At 40.1% G+C, this 18825-nt stretch overlaps 1 protein-coding gene across 5 annotated transcripts in view; it reads left to right on the forward strand.

The window, feature by feature from the left end:
• LOC140575086 (cilia- and flagella-associated protein 337-like) overlaps positions 1–16375 on the forward strand; it is a 39167-nt gene extending 22792 nt beyond the window's left edge. For 4 of the 5 annotated variants that reach the window (XM_072695228.1, XM_072695229.1, XM_072695231.1 and 1 more), the window contains 9 exons: positions 2789–2890; positions 3017–3178; positions 4544–4731; positions 8604–8801; positions 10473–10663; positions 12152–12276; positions 12624–12770; positions 13292–13439; positions 15234–16375. In XM_072695228.1, coding sequence (XP_072551329.1) covers positions 2789–2890; positions 3017–3178; positions 4544–4731; positions 8604–8801; positions 10473–10663; positions 12152–12276; positions 12624–12770; positions 13292–13439; positions 15234–15276 — 1304 coding nt within the window. In that variant the 3' untranslated portion in view covers positions 15277–16375. The remainder of the gene's footprint in view (positions 1–2788; positions 2891–3016; positions 3179–4543; positions 4732–8603; positions 8802–10472; positions 10664–12151; positions 12277–12623; positions 12771–13291; positions 13440–15233) is intronic. The other variant, XM_072695232.1, reaches the window with a different exon arrangement.
• Positions 16376–18825: the final 2450 nt, after the last annotated feature.

The raw sequence follows: 18825 nt of genomic DNA on the forward strand, positions 1-18825 counted from the left end.
GCTTCCCATCACAGTTGACTGGCCCCAGCCTAGTTTGTTTTTAATTTCAATAAACAAAATCACATAGTAATAGTTTGTGTGGAGGACTGACCAGCGACCAGTGAATTTGTTTATGGCAAATAACTTTATATATAATTATGGAAGGTAGACTGTGAGGTAAATGACTCATGGGATGATCTGAAAGAAGATGATTTGGTCATATAGGCTATTAAGGCCTTAATTTATTAGTGTTGGTAGATAAGTAAATGTATGTATTAATGTTCATTAATAGCTGCATGGTTGTAGAACTGTTTACACACTGCCACAGTCCTAAATCTAGGCCTACAAAGCCCAAACTCCCCCACTCGGTCACAACATCATAACCATGGTGGACACGCATTTGTCCCCAGTATCTTCTTTTTTAAAAATCTAAATACGCTCACTCTACTTTTAGCAGTCAGTGAAATTGTCGTTTTTGTCCATCAGGCCGCCACAGGTCCTCACACACGCTTTAGGGGGAAAAATGCATGAATACATGTTAAGTAAATTCCCTATATTTCCCCGAACTAGCGCTTTAACCTGTAACACACTCATGTTCGATTTTATTACCTCTTCTGAAGTCCCGTCACGGCCAACGCAAGTCTTTGAGCATGTGACGGTCAGTCAGGAGAGAGCGGCCGGCGCCTCTGGCCATCAGCGCTCACCTCGGCTTCCCCATTAGAGCTCTGATTAGAATGGGCCGCAGCCTGCGTCAGAGTGGATGTTGTTAGCAGTGTCGGATAAGTAGGGCCGATGGGCAGATGAATAATGGAGGTCCAGCGCTGCCTCTCATTTCTTCTGGACCTGAAGCCCTCTGCTCTGCTCCTCATCATTCCTCTTTTAAAATCCTCGCCCATCTCCAGCTTTCAGAAGCTTTGACATGGCTTAGCTGCGATGGCTAAACGCGTTTTCAGGTTTGCATTTAAAGAGCTGCAGCAACCTTCTGATATACATCTCCATTCCCTGATCTCCATCAAGGTTAGGAGTTAGCAGCTGCTGGTCGTGGCAACTTTAGAAAGACATGGTACAAATGACCGCTGTGGAGATGGGATGGCCAATGTATTCAAATGTATGACAAATGTATTCTTTTTTATTGGATATTATTTTTTATGGAATATCAACAGAAAACGTCCGAGCTAGCTTATTGTGTTTGGCCCACATTCTCCTGTAAAACCCCCCTTATGAATGCTATCATCACATTACAAGCCTCATTGCTCAGCTTTAATCTTTCTGCAATTTGTATCTGTCCTAAATGTAAATGTAAATGCTCTGAAATGACCCGCATGCACACGTCCAAATCAATAAACATCATGTGAATGAACTGTGCGTGTCTGGAATGTCAAACTATGGCTGAATCCCTGCACCCTAAAACTGTGGATTCTATGGTGAACATGCCATATCCAGTATAGGATCTGTGCACATGGACTGAACCACAAATGTCTCTTACTTTGATATATGATGCTCTGGTTTGGTACAGAAGCCCCTATTTTCATAACCTGTAATTGTTTGTTGTTTAATATTTCCCTTTTTTCTCCCAATTTGGCACTGCCAATTTACCCACCCATTTGTAGCTCCTCTCTGCACTAGCAATGCTCTCCTCACTAGGAGTATCAGGACACGTCTCCTCCAATACATACCTCTTTTCAAACTGATACTGTTTTCTAGAACTGATCTGTGTTTCATTCATTCATTCATTTATTCATTCATTCATCTTCACATCCACATTCTAGTTCAGGGCTGCAGTTGTTGGGAAGCAGCTTGACCAATAGTTGCATGTGGATGCAGCTTCATATAAATCAATAGCAGCAGTGAGAAAGCCAGGCTTAAAAGATACAGTATGTGTTTACCGCTGTACAAATCTGTACACAGAATGTGGGACTGGTGGGACTAGTAATCAGTGCAAACCCCTGGTCATTTTATGCAATTTACAAATCCCCAAAAAAGGGGCATGTCCAGAAAAAAGAGGACATGTGGTCCCCATATAGCTTAAATGTTTGATGGTTCTTTAGAGTGATGTTTTGTATATGTTTTTCTATATACATTAATAGTTAATATAATAAATATAATATCAATATAAATGAATAAATATGATAGTAATAATAATAATAATAATTATAATAATAATGACAATAATGTTATATATATATATATATATACCACCTTTCGCAAAAGAACAAAAGACAAAGGAAAGGAGTAACGTAAGTAAAAGCCTATAACACAGAGGAAGAACAGACGTATTGTTAAAACCGGAAGGTCTTCAGGAGGAGACAGTGGAACAGTCCCGGAAAAACTAGGGTAGAGTATTCCAGAGTTTTGGAATTCTGAAGGATCTGCCACTGACAGTGGTGAGTGTAATGGGAGACAGTGAGTAAGCTGCTGTCTGAGGACCTGAGGGTACGAGGGGGACAGTAAGGGTAGAGAAGCTTGCTCATCCAGACCGTGAAGGACTTATGTGAAGGGTATTGAGCAGAATCTTGAACTTAATGCTGGATGCTACTTGTTGCCAGTGCAGCTCTGTACTGTCTCTGCATTTGTTCAAGAGTCCAAGATCCCTTTTTTCACTACTACTATATAGAAAGATATGCTTATAATGAAGCAGATGTGACCTAAGCAGTTTTAAGCCTAGCCCCCTGCTTTTTGCAGTTGTCAAGGTACCCAGAGCCTTTCCTGGAGATAAGATGGTGAAAATATATGACTCTTCTACATTCATAAATAATGAAAAGTACCAGATTTGGCTTGTTTCATTTTTCTGTTGATATCATTTGTGCAGGCAGCAGCGATGGTGAGATAATCGTGTGGAACAACAGCACTGAAAATGCACTTCGCAAACTCAACTCGGGCACCAAACAACAAGACCTCAAGCCTAAGTCAGGTCAGGCCTTCAACCTGTGCTTAAAGGCATATCTAGATACCTTCTAATAAGGTGTTTCTAATAAAGTGGCCAGTGTGTAAACATCACCTGCATTAATAAGGAATTTCTCTTTGTTTCCTACTGCAGAGAACACCTTCCGTAAAGCTAGCATTACAAGTGCTAGACGACACTCTGTAAACTCTGCTGCTAAGCTGCTCTGTAGCACCCTCTGTGGTGAGGAGGACACAGAGAGCTACGGTATAACCAGACTGGCCTTTCTGGAATGCCGGAAGGGAGCGGCAGCATCAGGTAAAGAGACTTGTATGAAGTGTATGAAGTCAGGCTGGAGGTGGAGTAAAAGTCAAGTGTCAATTTGACTGATTAATTTAACTGACTGGAATGTTAGCATTGATTATTTTATTAATATTCCATATAATTCAGTGCTATATAAAAGTCGTCTACAGAAATTGTTTACAACTGTGTACTACAGCAGATAATTCAAAATCACATTAAAATAAACCTAAAATAAAACAGAAATACCTATAAATCTATAAAACTGTATATAACATTAGAATAAACACAAATAAATAAAGTTGCTGGTAACCGAGTGTATATACCTCTGTATACCCTGTAAACATCTGTATAACATTAGAATAAACAAAAAAAAGTCAGTACTCAGTGAATGTGTCTACCTGTAAAACTCTATATAACATTAGAATAAACCCAAATAAATATAAATTTAGTGGTTAGTGAATGTGTCTACCTGTAAAACTCTATATAACATTAGAATAAACCCAAATATACATAAAGTCAGTGGTCAATGAGTGTGTCTACCTGTAAAACTCTATATAACATTAGAATAAACCCAAATATACATAAAGTCAGTGGTCAATGAGTGTGTCTACCTGTAAAACTATATAACATTAGAATAAACCCTAATAAACATGAAGTCAGTGGTCAGTGGTTGTGTCTACCTGTAAAACTCTATATAACATTAGAATAAACCCAAATATACATAAAGTCAGTGGTCAGTGGTTGTGTCTACCTGTAAAACTCTATATAACATTAGAATACACCCAAATATACATAAAGTCAGTACTCAGTGAATGTGTCTACTGTAAAACTCTATATAACATTAGAATAAACCCAAATAAATATAAATTTAGTGGTTAGTGAATGTGTCTACCTGTAAAACTCTATATGACATTAGAATAAACCCAAATATACATAAAGTCAGTGGTCAATGAGTGTGTCTACCTGTAAAACTCTATATAACATTAGAATAAACCCAAATATACATAAAGTCAGTGGTCAATGAGTGTGTCTACCTGTAAAACTATATAACATTAGAATAAATCCTAATAAACATGAAATCAGTGGTCAGTGGTTGTATCTACCTGTAAAACACTATATAACATTAGAATAAACCCAAATAAACATAAAGTCAGTAGTCAGTGAATGTGTCTGCCTGTAAAACTCTATATAACATGAGAATAAACCCAAATAAACATAAAGTCAGTAGTCAGTGAATGTGTCTGCCTGTAAAACTCTATATAACATGAGAATAAACCCAAATAAACATAAAGCGAGGGGTCAGTGAGTGTGTCTATGTGTAAAATTCTAAAACTCAGACTATAATTATTCTCAATTACACTTCAATGATTTTGCTCCTAGGTGGGGCTGATCTCGTGTCCTGTGGGGGATCGGGTGTTGTCCATTTCTGGAACTCTGTAAATTGTCATCTTGTGGGTGAATTTGTGGCCCACAAAGACTCAGGGTCCATCATTCTGACTGTGGACAGCAGTGGACACTACCTGGCCACAGCAGACATGGACGGAGGTGTGAAGGTGTGGGACATACAGGTGAGACTGAACAGATGTAGGTAAAAAGCAGGACAGTGTAGAACAGTGCTGTAATGCCACACATCACAGCCACTTTACACAATGTTACCCTATGTTAGTAACTGATATTGGACTCGTTATCTGCTTATAATCAGCAGTCTCTCTGTGGGCAAACTAAACCATATCATGGCCTGACCAGAGAAACCTTGTCTCCCCAAAACAGCAAGTTTGCAGGTGAAGGAAAAAAACATTCTTAACCCTTCAAAGCATGAACCATCAAATAATAGCAAGAATATTGTATAAGCCTTTAAATCTGCAGTGTTAGTTTGAACAGTGTTAGATTTATTTATTAAATGCATAAATTGCTTTCATTTAGAATCATATTTGATGCATCTATAATTTATTGCTCACAGCTTTTTAAAACCAAATAACACATAGAACCCAAAATTGTTTAATCTCTTATATTCTTTAAATTTCTTGAAAGTAAAACGTAATTTCAAATTATATACAATCTGTATGTATTTTTCTGGTGCATGCAGAGCACAGATAATCATGTATCTGGTTATATTTTCTTATTTATGTAATGATGTATTACTTATTTAATTTGTTTTATATAATTCTTATTATTTGCTTATCTAAAAATTACACATTTTTCATTACTCACAGTAATTCATTAATTAATTATTTGATACACTTAAATGGTTAACTTGCAACAATGAATTTAAAAAAGACTTTATTCCAAGTCATGCTGGAGCATTTCTCTTGGGCCATTCATCATAACATTGATAAAAATTGTTCATATTTTGATAAAATATGAAGAACAACTGCCAGATTCACATCATGTCAAAAAGATAGAAACGACCAGGTGACAATTGTTTTAAAGTTTGAACTTTAAATTATGTAAAGTATTTTAGTGAGATCTAGGTTACAATAGTCATTTGCTGTGGTTGAGTAATAGCATCTACAAGCATGCATTTTTCTTAATCTTCTACTTTTAACAGGAGAAAACTGTAAATGCTTGCTAAGTCGTCAAAAAGTTGTAAAGTGTTGCCAACTCCTCAGTAAGGAAAGTAGCTGTTAGCTTGGGACCAGCAAAGTGACCTTAAAACAGACACTTTGATAGAGTTCCTTAGTTTTTTTTGTTTTCTTTCTTTTTATGTATTTAATTTGGTTTTAGTTTTGAGGGGAGGGAGTGACTAAGACTGTGTAAAGTAAATGCAGTGATTTATTTTCGTGCCTGAAGACACGATCTTCTGGTCATCTATATTTACATCCCGCTCTGTAAATAGCGGGGCGGGGTCAGCGGTGACTTTGGGCATTTGGAGCGCTGTGGGTCTGCTCTGACTGTAAGACTGAGCACAATGGGGCAGGGCTCACGTCAGCAGCTACTGCTGAGGACAGTAACATGTGTGTTCACCTCAGAGTCTCCAAAAGTCTCCAATAACACCAGAAAAAGTTGCCAAAAAAAGTCGCTAAATATAACAACAAAGTCGCTATGTTGGCAACACTGGTTGTAAAAGCTTAAAATAAAGCTTACAAGCTGTTAAAGCTTAGAACCTTATAATAAAAGATTATAGCTTCAAAGTAGCTTCCTTTAGCTGATTAAAATCTTCCCTTGGAGAAGAGGGTGAGTAATGGTCAGTAAAATGGATCAGCATGTGGAACTGGAACTTTCTGTGAGCCACTGAGTTTCTATCACTGTATTATAGAAGCTCCTGTTGCCTTTATTGGTGGGTGCACTGTGATAGTTTCTGTGCACAAATCCAGGATGTAATTCACATTGCGATTAAAACAATTATCATCAATTGGGTTCATTAGAGGAGCTTTAAAAGGCTGCTGAAGTATACTTTTGAAATTGGTTGTCTGCTAATAACATGGACAGGTGTTTAAATGGTACAAATACACACTTTTTGGGTTGATTTTAAAGAGCTAACCTGATCATGTAGGAATTATAAGACTATAATATCATATTTAATATTTTAATAACATTGCGTGTTCTGCAGTGTTTTGAGGGGAAAATCACTGCCTCCTCCCCTCATCACTGCTGCCTTCAGACGCACGTTTTTGTCCTTGAGAGATGAAGGGAGGCTGACAGCGAAACAGTAGTGATTGATGGTGGGCGAAGGGGGTGTTTGTCAATTTCCCCATAACTTTCCCCCGAAATATAACCGCTCACTCCGATGAGGATGGATTGGGTGTTCGTTTTCATTTTACTGCTTTAACAACTCATGATAATTTGTGGCCTCGCGTTTAGCCGTCGGACGGCCCACTTGTCTGATGTAATTGCCTTACAGGCAGTCTAATGGATTGCCATGGTTTCTCTCCAGGAGGACATGGCTTTCATTCAAGTGCCTGTCTGTTCCACTGCGTGTACCAACCCTCCACTGCTCTAACCTAATTACCCCCGCAGGTTTCTGTACAAATCTTTTACACTGAGTTTTATTTTCCCTCTGTCTTCTTCTTGCTGTAGGCAAGGTCAGATGTCAGCCTTTGGTGTTTTATTTAGAACTATATGATTTGCACAGTCCAATCTGTCCGTCCACTCGTCCAGTCCATACTTCTATTAGACCCTATTATGTTCTGTTTTATTCCACTACCTCCACTTACTGGCTTTATTGGTAACACCGACCTTGTGCCTCGATTCACTGGCCACTTTATTGGAAACACCAACCTTGTGCTTCCATTTACTGGCCACTTTATTAGAAACACTGAACTTCTGGTTTCACTCACTGGCCGCTTCATTGGGAACACTCACCTTGTGCTTCCATTTACTGGCCGCTTTATTGGAAACACCGACCTTGTGCTTTCATTCACTGGCCTCTTTATTGGAAACACCAACCTTGTGCTTTTATTCACTGGCCACTTTATTAGAAACACTGACCTTCTGGTTTCACTCACTGGCCGATTCATTGGGAACACTGACCATGTGCTTCCATTTACTGGCCGCTTTACTGGAAACACCGACCTTGTGCTTTCATTCACTGGCCGCTTTATTGGAAACACCGACCTTGTGCTTTTATTCACTGGCCATTTTATTAGAAACACTGACCTTCTGGTTTCACTCACTGGCTGCTTCATTGGGAACACTCACCTTGTGCTTCCATTTACTGGCCGCTTTATTGGAAACACCGACCTTGTGCTTTCATTCACTGGCCGCTTTATTGGAAACACCAACCTTGTGCTTTCATTCACTGGCCACTTTATTAGAAACACCAACCTTGTGCTTTCATTCACTGGCCACTTTATTAGAAACACTGACCTTGTACTTCCATTCACTGGACGCTTTATTGGGAACACCGACCTTGTGCTTTCATTCACTGGACGCTTTATTGGAAACACCAACCTTGTGCTTTCATTCACTGGCCACTTTATTAGAAACACCAACCTTGTGCTTTCATTCACTGGCCACTTTATTAGAAACACTGACCTTGTACTTCCATTCACTGGACGCTTTATTGGGAACACCGACCTTGTGCTTTCATTCACTGGCCACTTTATTAGAAACAATGACCTGTTGCTTTCATTCACCGGCCACTTTATTAGAAACACTGACCTTGTTCTTACACTCACTGGCCACTTTAAGAAACACCTACCCTGTGATTTTGTTCACTGGCCACTTTATTAGAAACACCTACTCTGTGCTTCCACTCTGCTACAAGACTCTTCATTGGAAACCCTTGTAGCTCCACTATGTGGGTATTCAGTTATAGACTGCAGCTCATCTGTTGCTTCAGTCACCACAGGGCTGATGGTATCCGGTCAGTTCTCAGCACAGCAGTGACGCTGAGATGGCAGAGTTGGTGAATATCCATTAAGGTGGTTTTACAAGGGAGGAGCTTCTGATTAAGTGACTGGGGAGTATTTACCGTGTCCTCTTTCTTCTGTTCTATTAGGAGTACTGTCTCTACCCCAGTGACAGAGTAACCAATCAGGCTCCAAAGCTACTGTCCAGTCTCCGCCCTCACATTGACTGCGTCACTCACCTTGAGACGTGTGTCCATGGCGACCAACTTTTCCTCATCAGTGCCTCAACTGACTGCAGCCTGGCCCTCAGCTACCTGCCTGGACCCACCATTGGGATATTTGGCCAGGTGGGTTTTGGTCACCCACCCTACACATCATCACTGTCATAAGAAACCTGATAAAATGTAGATTTTTTATGGTTATGCATTGCAAAGCTATGCGACATCATCTGTCCATTTCCATTACCATTACCATATTATAGCACCCTAGTGACCACCTAGCAATCCCACAGTAACCACATATAAACACTATTACCAGCTAGCAACACCATATCATCCACTTAGCAATTACCGTACACCCACATAGCAACAACCTAGTATACCATAGCAACCACCATAGCAAACAAAATCAGTTTCACACTTGGGACCACCTAGCAATACCATAGCCCCCTATTTCCTACCTAGCAACTGCCTAACAACCGCATAGCAAATATATATAAAGAATGCCATAGCAACTAATTGCCAAAGAAAAAAATGTAAAATACCAAAGCAACCACTTAACAACACCATAACAACCACTTAGCAACACCATAGCCTATAAACTAGCTAACAACCCCATTGCAAAAACTAGTATAACCATCAAATAAAAACACCCTAGTTTCACCCTAGTTCTCTCATAGCAACAGCGATACAATATCCTAGAAGTGGAAACCCTTTAATCTAAGCAGATTAAACTGCTTCAAAAAATGCAGTTTGCAGGGCCTTGAGTGGTCCAGCGGAATAAGGCGCTGTCACTCTGACCAGAAGATCACCAGTTCAAATCCTGGTCATGCTGCTAGCCATCGGCAGCCGGGGCCTTGCTCTCTCCAGGATGGGTAGTTGGAACTTTCTACCCACATCACTGGCCAGCATTGCACTGGAGTCAAATGCAACGTGTCCTTATCCCATGCTAATAAGGAAGGAAATGGCTACATTAGTCTCGTAGCTAAGGCGTAAAACTAAAGACAAACACTTCAGATGCCAAACATGACTTGGCTGATTGACGACAGTTGAAGTAAGAAGGAAAACTGAGTCGATGTGATTTTGTGCTGAACTATCACTTTAAGTATCCAGTCTCGACGCTGCGGAGCCGAGGTGCTGAGAGCACACCAGGCCTGTCAGACTTTTAGTCTGTATTGATTTGTGATAAAAGCGCAGAGTCTTCTTCTCGAGCTGCCGGACAGCGGGGTTCTGAGGATGACGGAGAAACTCACAGCACAAAGCTCGTTACAGGAAGAGTAGAAAACACACACACACATCTCAAACAGCCATGGCCCGCATTAGAGTAGCTCAAGGCTATGTTTGTAAACTTTTGCCTCCCCTTTTTGTTGTTGTTGTTGTTGTTGTAGCCTCAGGCCATGCGGATGTATGCGTTATGGATCAGAGCTGCATCTGCAGTGCTTTCAGCTCTCCTCGAACACACTACCAGCATCCAACTCACAAACAAATCACTCTTTTCAACTGAATCTTTTCCATGTTACTGGCCAAACCGATTCACAACTTCATCTGAACTGAACTTTTTGCAGCATCTTTGCAGTGTTTACCTTAATGTTTTTTTTTTTAATTAACGTAAAAGTCTGATGTAGTATGTAAACATTTGTTTCAGGTTTCAAAGTTTTAAAGCGCACTGCTCACTCCTCAGACTTTACAGTCTGACCTCCAAAAACAGCACGTTTTATTGCAGTCATGTTAAAAAAAAGGTTGTAAAAGCTGTTTTAGTACACACAGAATACTAAACCGCTGTCCACCGCTGTCCACCAGGAGACGCACTGGCGCTTGGGTGGACCTAGGGAAGGCCTGCTTGAGAAAGAGAAGGAGGAGACCCGAGAGATAAGTGGTGGGACAGAGGAATGCATGGATGTTCGGAAAAACTCTATCTGCAGTCCAGAGAGCTCAGAGACTGATCACTACAAACTGGGGAAGGATGGAGACGAACAGCAGCCGGACACACGGTGAGTCTAAGGGCTAGTATAGTTGTGTAGTAGGGTTGCAGCATCCAGGCTCCGCCCACAGAAGCATTCTTTTATAGTTACTGCTGATCAGCTACATTTCAGTTTATCATTGTCATTGTTTGGCAGGAAAATTTTAGGAAAAGTTAGGATCTTCTTTCTTCCCTCTTATCATCATCATCATCATCATCATCATCAATATTATCAGTGTTGTTATTATTATTGTCATTGTTCTTTTAGTTTCCGTTATTGTCGTTGTTGTCATTGTCATCATTGTTGTGGTTGTCATTGTTGTCATTCTCGTTGCTGCTGTTGTGGTCATTGTTGTCATTATTGGTCTTGTTGCTACTATTGTCCTTGTTGTTGTCACTGTTGTCGTCATTGTCACTGTTGTTCTTGTTTTTATCATTGTTGTCATTGTCATCATTGTTGTTGTCATTGTTGTTGTAACTGTTCTTGTTTGTGTCATTGTCCTTGTCATCATTGTTGTTGTGGTTGTCACTGTTGTTGTAACTGTTCTTGTTTGTGTCATTGTCTTTGTCATCATTGTTGTTGTGGTTGTCATTGTTGTTTTTGTTCTTGTTTTTGTCATTGTTGTCTTTGTCATCATTGTTGTTGTGGTTGTCATTGTTGTTTCTGTTTTTGTCATTGTCACTGTTGTCATTTTAGTTGTGGTTGTCATTGTTATTGTGGTTGTGATTGTTGTTGTTACTGTTCTTGTTGATGTCGCTGTTGTGATTGTAGGTGTCAGTATCGTTGTTAACGTTGTTGTCATTATCATTAGTTGTTGTCATCATTGACATTGTTATTGTTGGTATGCAGTTATGTCAGGTATATTATAATTCTTATAGGGTTTGGTACATAAGAGTTATCTTTAAACTATCACTTTAATGTCAACAGTTCTGTTACCGATGTTCTGGAACTGAGTTTGAGTGTTCTGCCTTAATGCAGTACCATAATCTCTTGATAAAGGCCTTCATTAAAGCTGGCCGCGTGGCTGTGTGAAGAATAGCTGCACTTTGGCTAAACTCTGCGATGAAAAGCTGCCACGTTCTTTAATAAAGGAGCAGGAGCTTAACTCAGCATCTGAAAATTCATTACTCCAGTTCCACAAGTTCACAAATATATGTTTTTTTTCCCCCTCCACTCCCTTACTCCCTTACTATCCAACTGCCTCATCTCTTGTCACTCTTGAGTGACACGTTTTTGGCAGGAACATTTAAGTTAGGATTAAGGTTTAGAAGGTTTCAGAAGACCAGACTCGAAGCTCTAAATCAAACATAAATATTAGTCATGGTCATGCTTTATTAGAAGGCTACCTACAGATGGACTTCATAACCTACGTATAAGCATTGAATATAGCATCATATAAAGCAACATCTGAATGTTGGATCAAACCTGTACTGTCTTGAATGAAAATCAACATCCTGCACATTTCCATGATCAGGGTCTTCACTACCAGACCTTCCTGAACTGTGTACTGTCTCCTAGGCAACTCCAGATCCTCAACGATGGTGCTGACATGCTAGGGTGGGGTTTTGAGGAGGGCTGTGGTATGCAGCTGAGTGACAGCAGACAGCATCCGTATGTGAATGGTGTACAGAGCACATCTCTTGGTCAGTTTTAGCTCATATTCAGTTGTGTCCTTTCCCTATTCTCACCTCTCAGTGTCCTTACAGCCACGGTTCAGCATTCAATCAGATTAACTGATGCTAACTGCATGTCTAACTCTTCTCAAAGTGGTTGGAGCTATTAAGTAGTCTAAAATTGATCTGTGTATGTGGTTTCTGACACTGTAGGACTCATGGTTATCTAGAAACATGGATTGAAGTACATACTAATCACATTGTTTACAATCAATTGCAATCACAGCAATAAGAAAGGCACCAGCTCTGCAACGTTTGGCTCTTCATTGTACTGTACAAGTGTTATTTCCAGTGACTGATTCGTTCTCTGGTTTTAGGCACATTCTGTGAGCTCAGACTGGAGGAGCTTGACACAGTGGGAGAACTGAACAAGCCTGACTTCATCATCAATCCTCATTTATATTTTGGAGACATGTGGGATTCTTCCACCCCGGCTCCACCACCACTACCAGAAACCAGAGAGAGTAAGGAAATCCCTTAACCTTACTTGATTTACTTAAAATGTTTAACAAATGTCATGCTTACACTCCTATAATAAGGCCACTTTATAAGAAACCTCTCTCTTGTAGTTTCACCTTTCTGGAGACTATAGCTCTTCTGTTGATGTGTAGCATGTGTGTTAGCCATCCTCTAGACCGTCATCTTGGGTCAGTTTCTGAGGGCTGTATGAATATTTTTGAGTGGTGGACTCACTCTCAACCTAGCTCACAAGTGATGTGTGTAAACTAAATAATAATAATAATTATAACTCAATTATGATTCTTAATATACGTTTACATATTATCAACTATTCAGTCTACAGCTGTCTACAGCAGGAATTCACTCCTAACTTACACACTGCTTCTGGAACAAGGTACATTACAGGACAGCCAATCAGAACAGTGGCCGTTTACATATATCTGTGTCTTAAAGGCACAGTTACAAGGCAGTTTATCCTTCTTCTGATCAGATTTGGGTGAGTTTTAGGCTCTCTCTCTTTCTCTAGCAGGTTTGAAAGCGCCGTTTGATGAAAAGAGTCTTTTTCCTAAAGAAGTGTTGGAGCAGGTGAACAGGCCTCCAGAAGGAGCTCAGCGCTACACACAGAAAGTCAGTGTGATGAGGAATTACGGAAGAGCCCTCAGCAGGAGTTTAGGGTGAGTGTCTTTTAGGGCCTCACTGACAAGCTGGAAAATGGTAGGAAAATCAGGTGTGGGTGTTTTCAACACCTCTAGTGTACAGCTGGAGCTTTTCTGTGTCAGACGCTTTCTCACCACTGGAAATGTTCTATGCGGTTCAGGCAAGAGGCTGCGCCTGTGTAGCGCATGCAGGAGGTGTGGAATGACCCACTGTGAAATCTCTGGAAAATGACCTGCTCTAGTCACACATGGGTTCCCTCGGACATTACTCAGACTTTGTACAGGGGGGGGGCTGGCAGGATGAAGCCTGGATAATGTCTGGTACAAATGATGTGGACGTTTGTGGTTATACATTCAGGTCCTTCAGGTAATGTCTGGAAAAGTTCTGGCTTACCATGAATGTCTGAAAGGGGCAATATACTTATTTAATATCAGTATAAATATACTTTATATAATACTTATTATTATGCTCATTATACTTATACTAATGAGTCTCTCCTATAGCTATAAATGCCTATAGCTGATGTGAAGATGAGGTGTTATGTAATCAGGATGCACAAAAACAGTAACTGTAATCTGTTATATTAACAGTGGAAAAGTATGTAAATAGATTCCAGATTTATATTTAAAAAATAGTGTTTTTAGTAGATAGGGATTTGCTCTATATGGTACACAAGAAAGGGGCAGTGGTGGCTCAGTGGTTAGAGCACCAGGCTATTGATGACAGGGTCGTGGTTTTGATACCTGGGCTCGGTAAGCTGCCACCGTTGGGCCCTTGAGCAAGGCCCATCATCCTCTCTGCTCCCCAGGTGCTGCAGCAATGGCTGGCTAGTACTCTGGGCATGTGTGCTCACTGTAACTGTGTGTGTTTGATCACTAGTGTGCATGTGTGTGTTCACTGCACGGATGGGTTAAATGCGGAGGCCAAATTCGATCCGTGTCCAGCACATGTTGTCTTGTCTTAACGTGGACATGTTTTGGTATTTGGGGTGAACACACAGGACGGTACCATGTTAATTTATGTGCTCAGCACCGTTTAACCTGAGTAAAACCTCCAGCCCTGCTGACCACAATAACTATGTTATTTTGGCACATTAAAAATAATGTTAGCACTTACAATTGAATGTCAAATAACTTCAAAATTAACCCTTTGAAAATTCATATTGATGACATTTTTTCATATCGGGCAAGCCCCAGTGACTATATCTGTGTCTGTGTGTGTGTGTGTGTGTTTTCTTGTGGGGTTTGTTTGTTCTCTTCTCTTGTTTTCCTCCATTCATTCATAACGACAGGGAGCGCATGTTTGTTCTTTCACAGCCTCCTGGGTAATATCTCTCTTCATTTCGCTGGTTGAGCGCCGGCTGTAGCTGTGTGCAGGTAATTTTAGAGATAGAGAGAGCGGGTAAACAAAGGGCTTAGGGTCACTTCTATTACCATTCACTTCCTTAGGGAGTCTTAATGTGTTATGAGCTGTGATTCAGCTGAGGAATGTGGGAGTTCAGTTATCTGTTTGGCTTCCGTGTAATTGGTCGGATTTGGAAGGGAACCCCAAACCAGGCACAGAAAGAGTTAAACACTAAAATCCCAGGCAGCATTTTCCCCTTTTCAGCAACATGCACCAGAACTGGGTGTGTTGTTATAGAGGTTAAAACACAAAAAGTAAAACAATGATCTTTTTAGCATCGTCCAGCACACGGAATATCAGTGACGGGATGTGGTAATGAGCGGTGGTCCGTTGTGAACTGTCTGAACCTGTGAATGGACATGCTAGCTTGACCTAATAATTTTTTATTACTTTTATCACTTTCACAGAAAGCCCAAAGCCAGCACCTCTGGAGCAGTCAAAGCCAAATGAAGCTTCCATTTCATCTTTCTGGATGTTTACAAGTATATTATCTTTTTATTATTATTTTTAAATAAAACACTGTGTGTTTGGTGTATGGTCAGTAGTTTGGTGTGTTTCACATATGGGATACATATGTTTTGAATTTGTAGTAAAAACAGTAAAATTACATTTTCAAATGTCAACATTCAGTTCTTAAACCTAAAAGAGTGAAAATAACCTTTGCTTCTTACAGTTAAGACTAAGACTATGTATAATTTTTTTTTTACATGCATGTATTTACCTCTGTGTAAAACATATAGGACATATATACTGCATTAAAGCATGTTTTCTTTTTTACATGTAAAGTTTTGTTTTGCTGTTGATCAGAATGGCTTATAGAATTCCAGTATCTGATTTTATTTTGAGGAAATTACTATACAAACTGTATAAACAACATGTATCTCTGGGCCTAGTGAAGTACACGCAGCCACAATTATGGGGTATACTGCTGAGTTGACTTCACTTCGTCCTAGCAGATGAAAAGGAGAGTAAACCACAGTACGTCAATGCTGAAAAGGATGGCTGTTCACAGAGTTATATCAAAGCATATTAATTAATTGTAAAAGTTGTCTGGAAGGGGAAAATGTGGTGGGAAAAGGTGCACAAGCAACAGGAATGACAGCAACCTTGAGAGGATTCATAAATCATCATAAATCAAGTCTCCAAAACTCTTGGTGTGGTCTTGACAACATGAGAGACCCTAAAACAATTGACCACCATTATTGTATCTGCTATTATAGATATGGTCATGCCATCTAAAGGTCTTAGAGTTCCTTAATTCCAGCTTATGCAACATCAGAAAACACTGACAGCCAAAGACTAAACTACACCTACAACCTCCCATGATGCCTGCCAGGGTACACAGACTACAACCCTGGATGCAGAGGGACACAGTCTGTCTCTGGAGACAATTTTACGAAGTATTTCTGAATGGAAATTTCCCAGTACATGCAGGACATCCTCTGACATGTTATAGGTTGTTTATGTTATGATGCCATATTGTATTAATGTGTGTATGTGTAATTTTTCAGAGCTGTATGATGCACATAGTATACATCCCATTATTCAAGTGGAAGATGACGGCATTCCTGAGGGTTAAGACTGATTTCACACTATATGTCAACCCCCAGAGACTCAGGACTCATGTCAGACTTGGTTGTGTTTTATATTTATAGCAGGTTATTAAAATATTAAAATCCCTTATTAATGAATTTCAATATTAATGACTTATTTCTAAAGGAAATAAGAAATAATGCATATAATATATCCAGACGTTATTGCATACATATACCTTCCACATACTCATATGTGTGCATACAGTGTGTATATATATATATATATATATATATATATATATATATATATATATATATATATATAATTCACACTCAGCCAGAAAGCTGCACAGTTGCATAATGTGAACTAAACTGCTGCTATTGATTCTTTCTCAGGCAATTACAGCACAGAGATATCAGCCCATTGTGCAGGCAGATGTGCTTTCAGGGACTTTGATTAACCGTCTTCAGTTTGAAATTATCCCATACTGACTTACAGTTTTCAGAGTGGAGGATGGAATGAACTGTGGCTCAGCTTTTCAGACAGGTTGTCAAGGTCTGTCCCATTAATAAATTCAATAAGTTCCAGTTCTCTGTAATCAGGGAGGGTGTCAAGGTGGCTGTGGAAGACTACATTAGTAAATTAGTGATTGCTCTACTTTATTGTCTCTCAGAACTATTAAAGTAACCCACACCCTTGAGACCCGAGATTTGACTCAGAATTAACCCAACGTTAATTGAGCCTTGAGTCAGACTCAGTCCACAGAGATCGACACTCAGACTTGCACCGTATACTCACGCTACTCAGGCATTCAAGACTTGACTTGGATTCGCACCCAGGAAATTCAAGAGTTGACTCGGACTCACACCCCAGCGTTTTGAAACAGACTCACACTAGACGCTCAGGACTTGACCTTGCACTCTGCAGACTCGCGACTTGACTCACATTCACTCCATAGGAGCTTGAGACTTAACTGGGACTTATACTTCAGACACTTCAGATTCAATTCACACTCACAACCCAGAGACTTGAGACTTTACAAAGGTACTAGGTGCTACAGAGATCTGAGAATTGACAATTCAAAGAAACTCAAAACTTCACTTGGACTCACATGTCATACTTGGGACTCGCACCCCAGAGACTTAGGACTGACTTGACTCAAATTTACTCCCCATAGACTTGAGACTTGCACCCCATAGACTATAGACTCAACTCATATCTCAGACATTTGAGACTCAACTTAAACCCACATCCAAGTCACCCAAGACATGACTCAGACTCGCACCCTAGAGACTTAGCACCCTACAGCTTAGAGACTCGAGACTTGACTTAGACTTACACCCCAGAAACTTGACTCCACTTTTCACCCCACAGTCTGAAGACGACAGAAATTGAGACCTCCCCAGGACTTCCACTTGGACTCAAACCCAGAAACTTTACCGGACCTGAACCCCAGAGACTCGAAGCTTCATTCGAACCCACACCTCGCAATAAGCACCTTTCATGCTAAATTAGCCTTGATGATCCAGTGCAAAACTAAAATAGCAAACTACAGACACTGAGCATGATGTGGCTGATCGACTACATTTGTGGTGGAGGAACTGAATGAATACCACAGTCGTCCAGTGCTGCATGTGTAGACAATTGTCCTCCAGCAGAAGGTACAATTAAAAGTTTTGCCAAAATTATTCAAAATTCAAGCAACGAGGACAGCAGTCTATCATCCAAAACACTGAAGAAATAATATTACCTGCACGCCTGACGGAATCCACTCAGTTCTTGTTGCCATGGAAGCTGAAGGACTTATTTTAGACACCAGGGTTGATTAATTCATTCATCAGGAAATGTTGTGGAAAAAGTAGGAGGAAGCCAATGTTATGTCAAATGACATTTTTATTGGCTGAGAGGGTGATTTATTAAGATACTATCAGACAGTAAGCACCTTATCAGACGCTGAGTGAGCAATCATCTCCTTATCTCTGTGTCCTCCTTCAGGCCTTCATGAGCTCTAAATATGCTTAGTAATATTCCAGTAACGTACAAATGTACAGTGCCCCTCAAAAGTTTGGACTCTCCTGATTAAATCCCTTTCACTATGTTTTTTTATAATCTGATGCTTAAAAACTTTACATTTTTGGTTCAAGCACTTACTTTAAATGCTTTCTATTTAGGAAACGTAGATGCCCTAATGGTCTAATGCACTATATATAGCATCATTCCAGAGTAATAGAGGTTATAAGACAGAAGATAAGTTACATTACTTAACTCCTAAGACAGCCTATGGCCTTCCGATGGGCCGAAAGTGTTATACCAAACTTCAATTGCTGAAGAATAACCCCACCAGTTTTACAAAGGTACTGGGTGCTACCTGAGAGATCTGAGAGTTGACAATTCAAAGAAACTCAAAACTTCACTTGGACTCGCACCCAAGACTCAACTCGGCCTTGCACTCCACATACTTAT

This window comes from Salminus brasiliensis, chromosome 13 (genome assembly GCF_030463535.1).
Source record: "Salminus brasiliensis chromosome 13, fSalBra1.hap2, whole genome shotgun sequence".
NCBI lineage: Eukaryota > Metazoa > Chordata > Actinopteri > Characiformes > Bryconidae > Salminus > Salminus brasiliensis.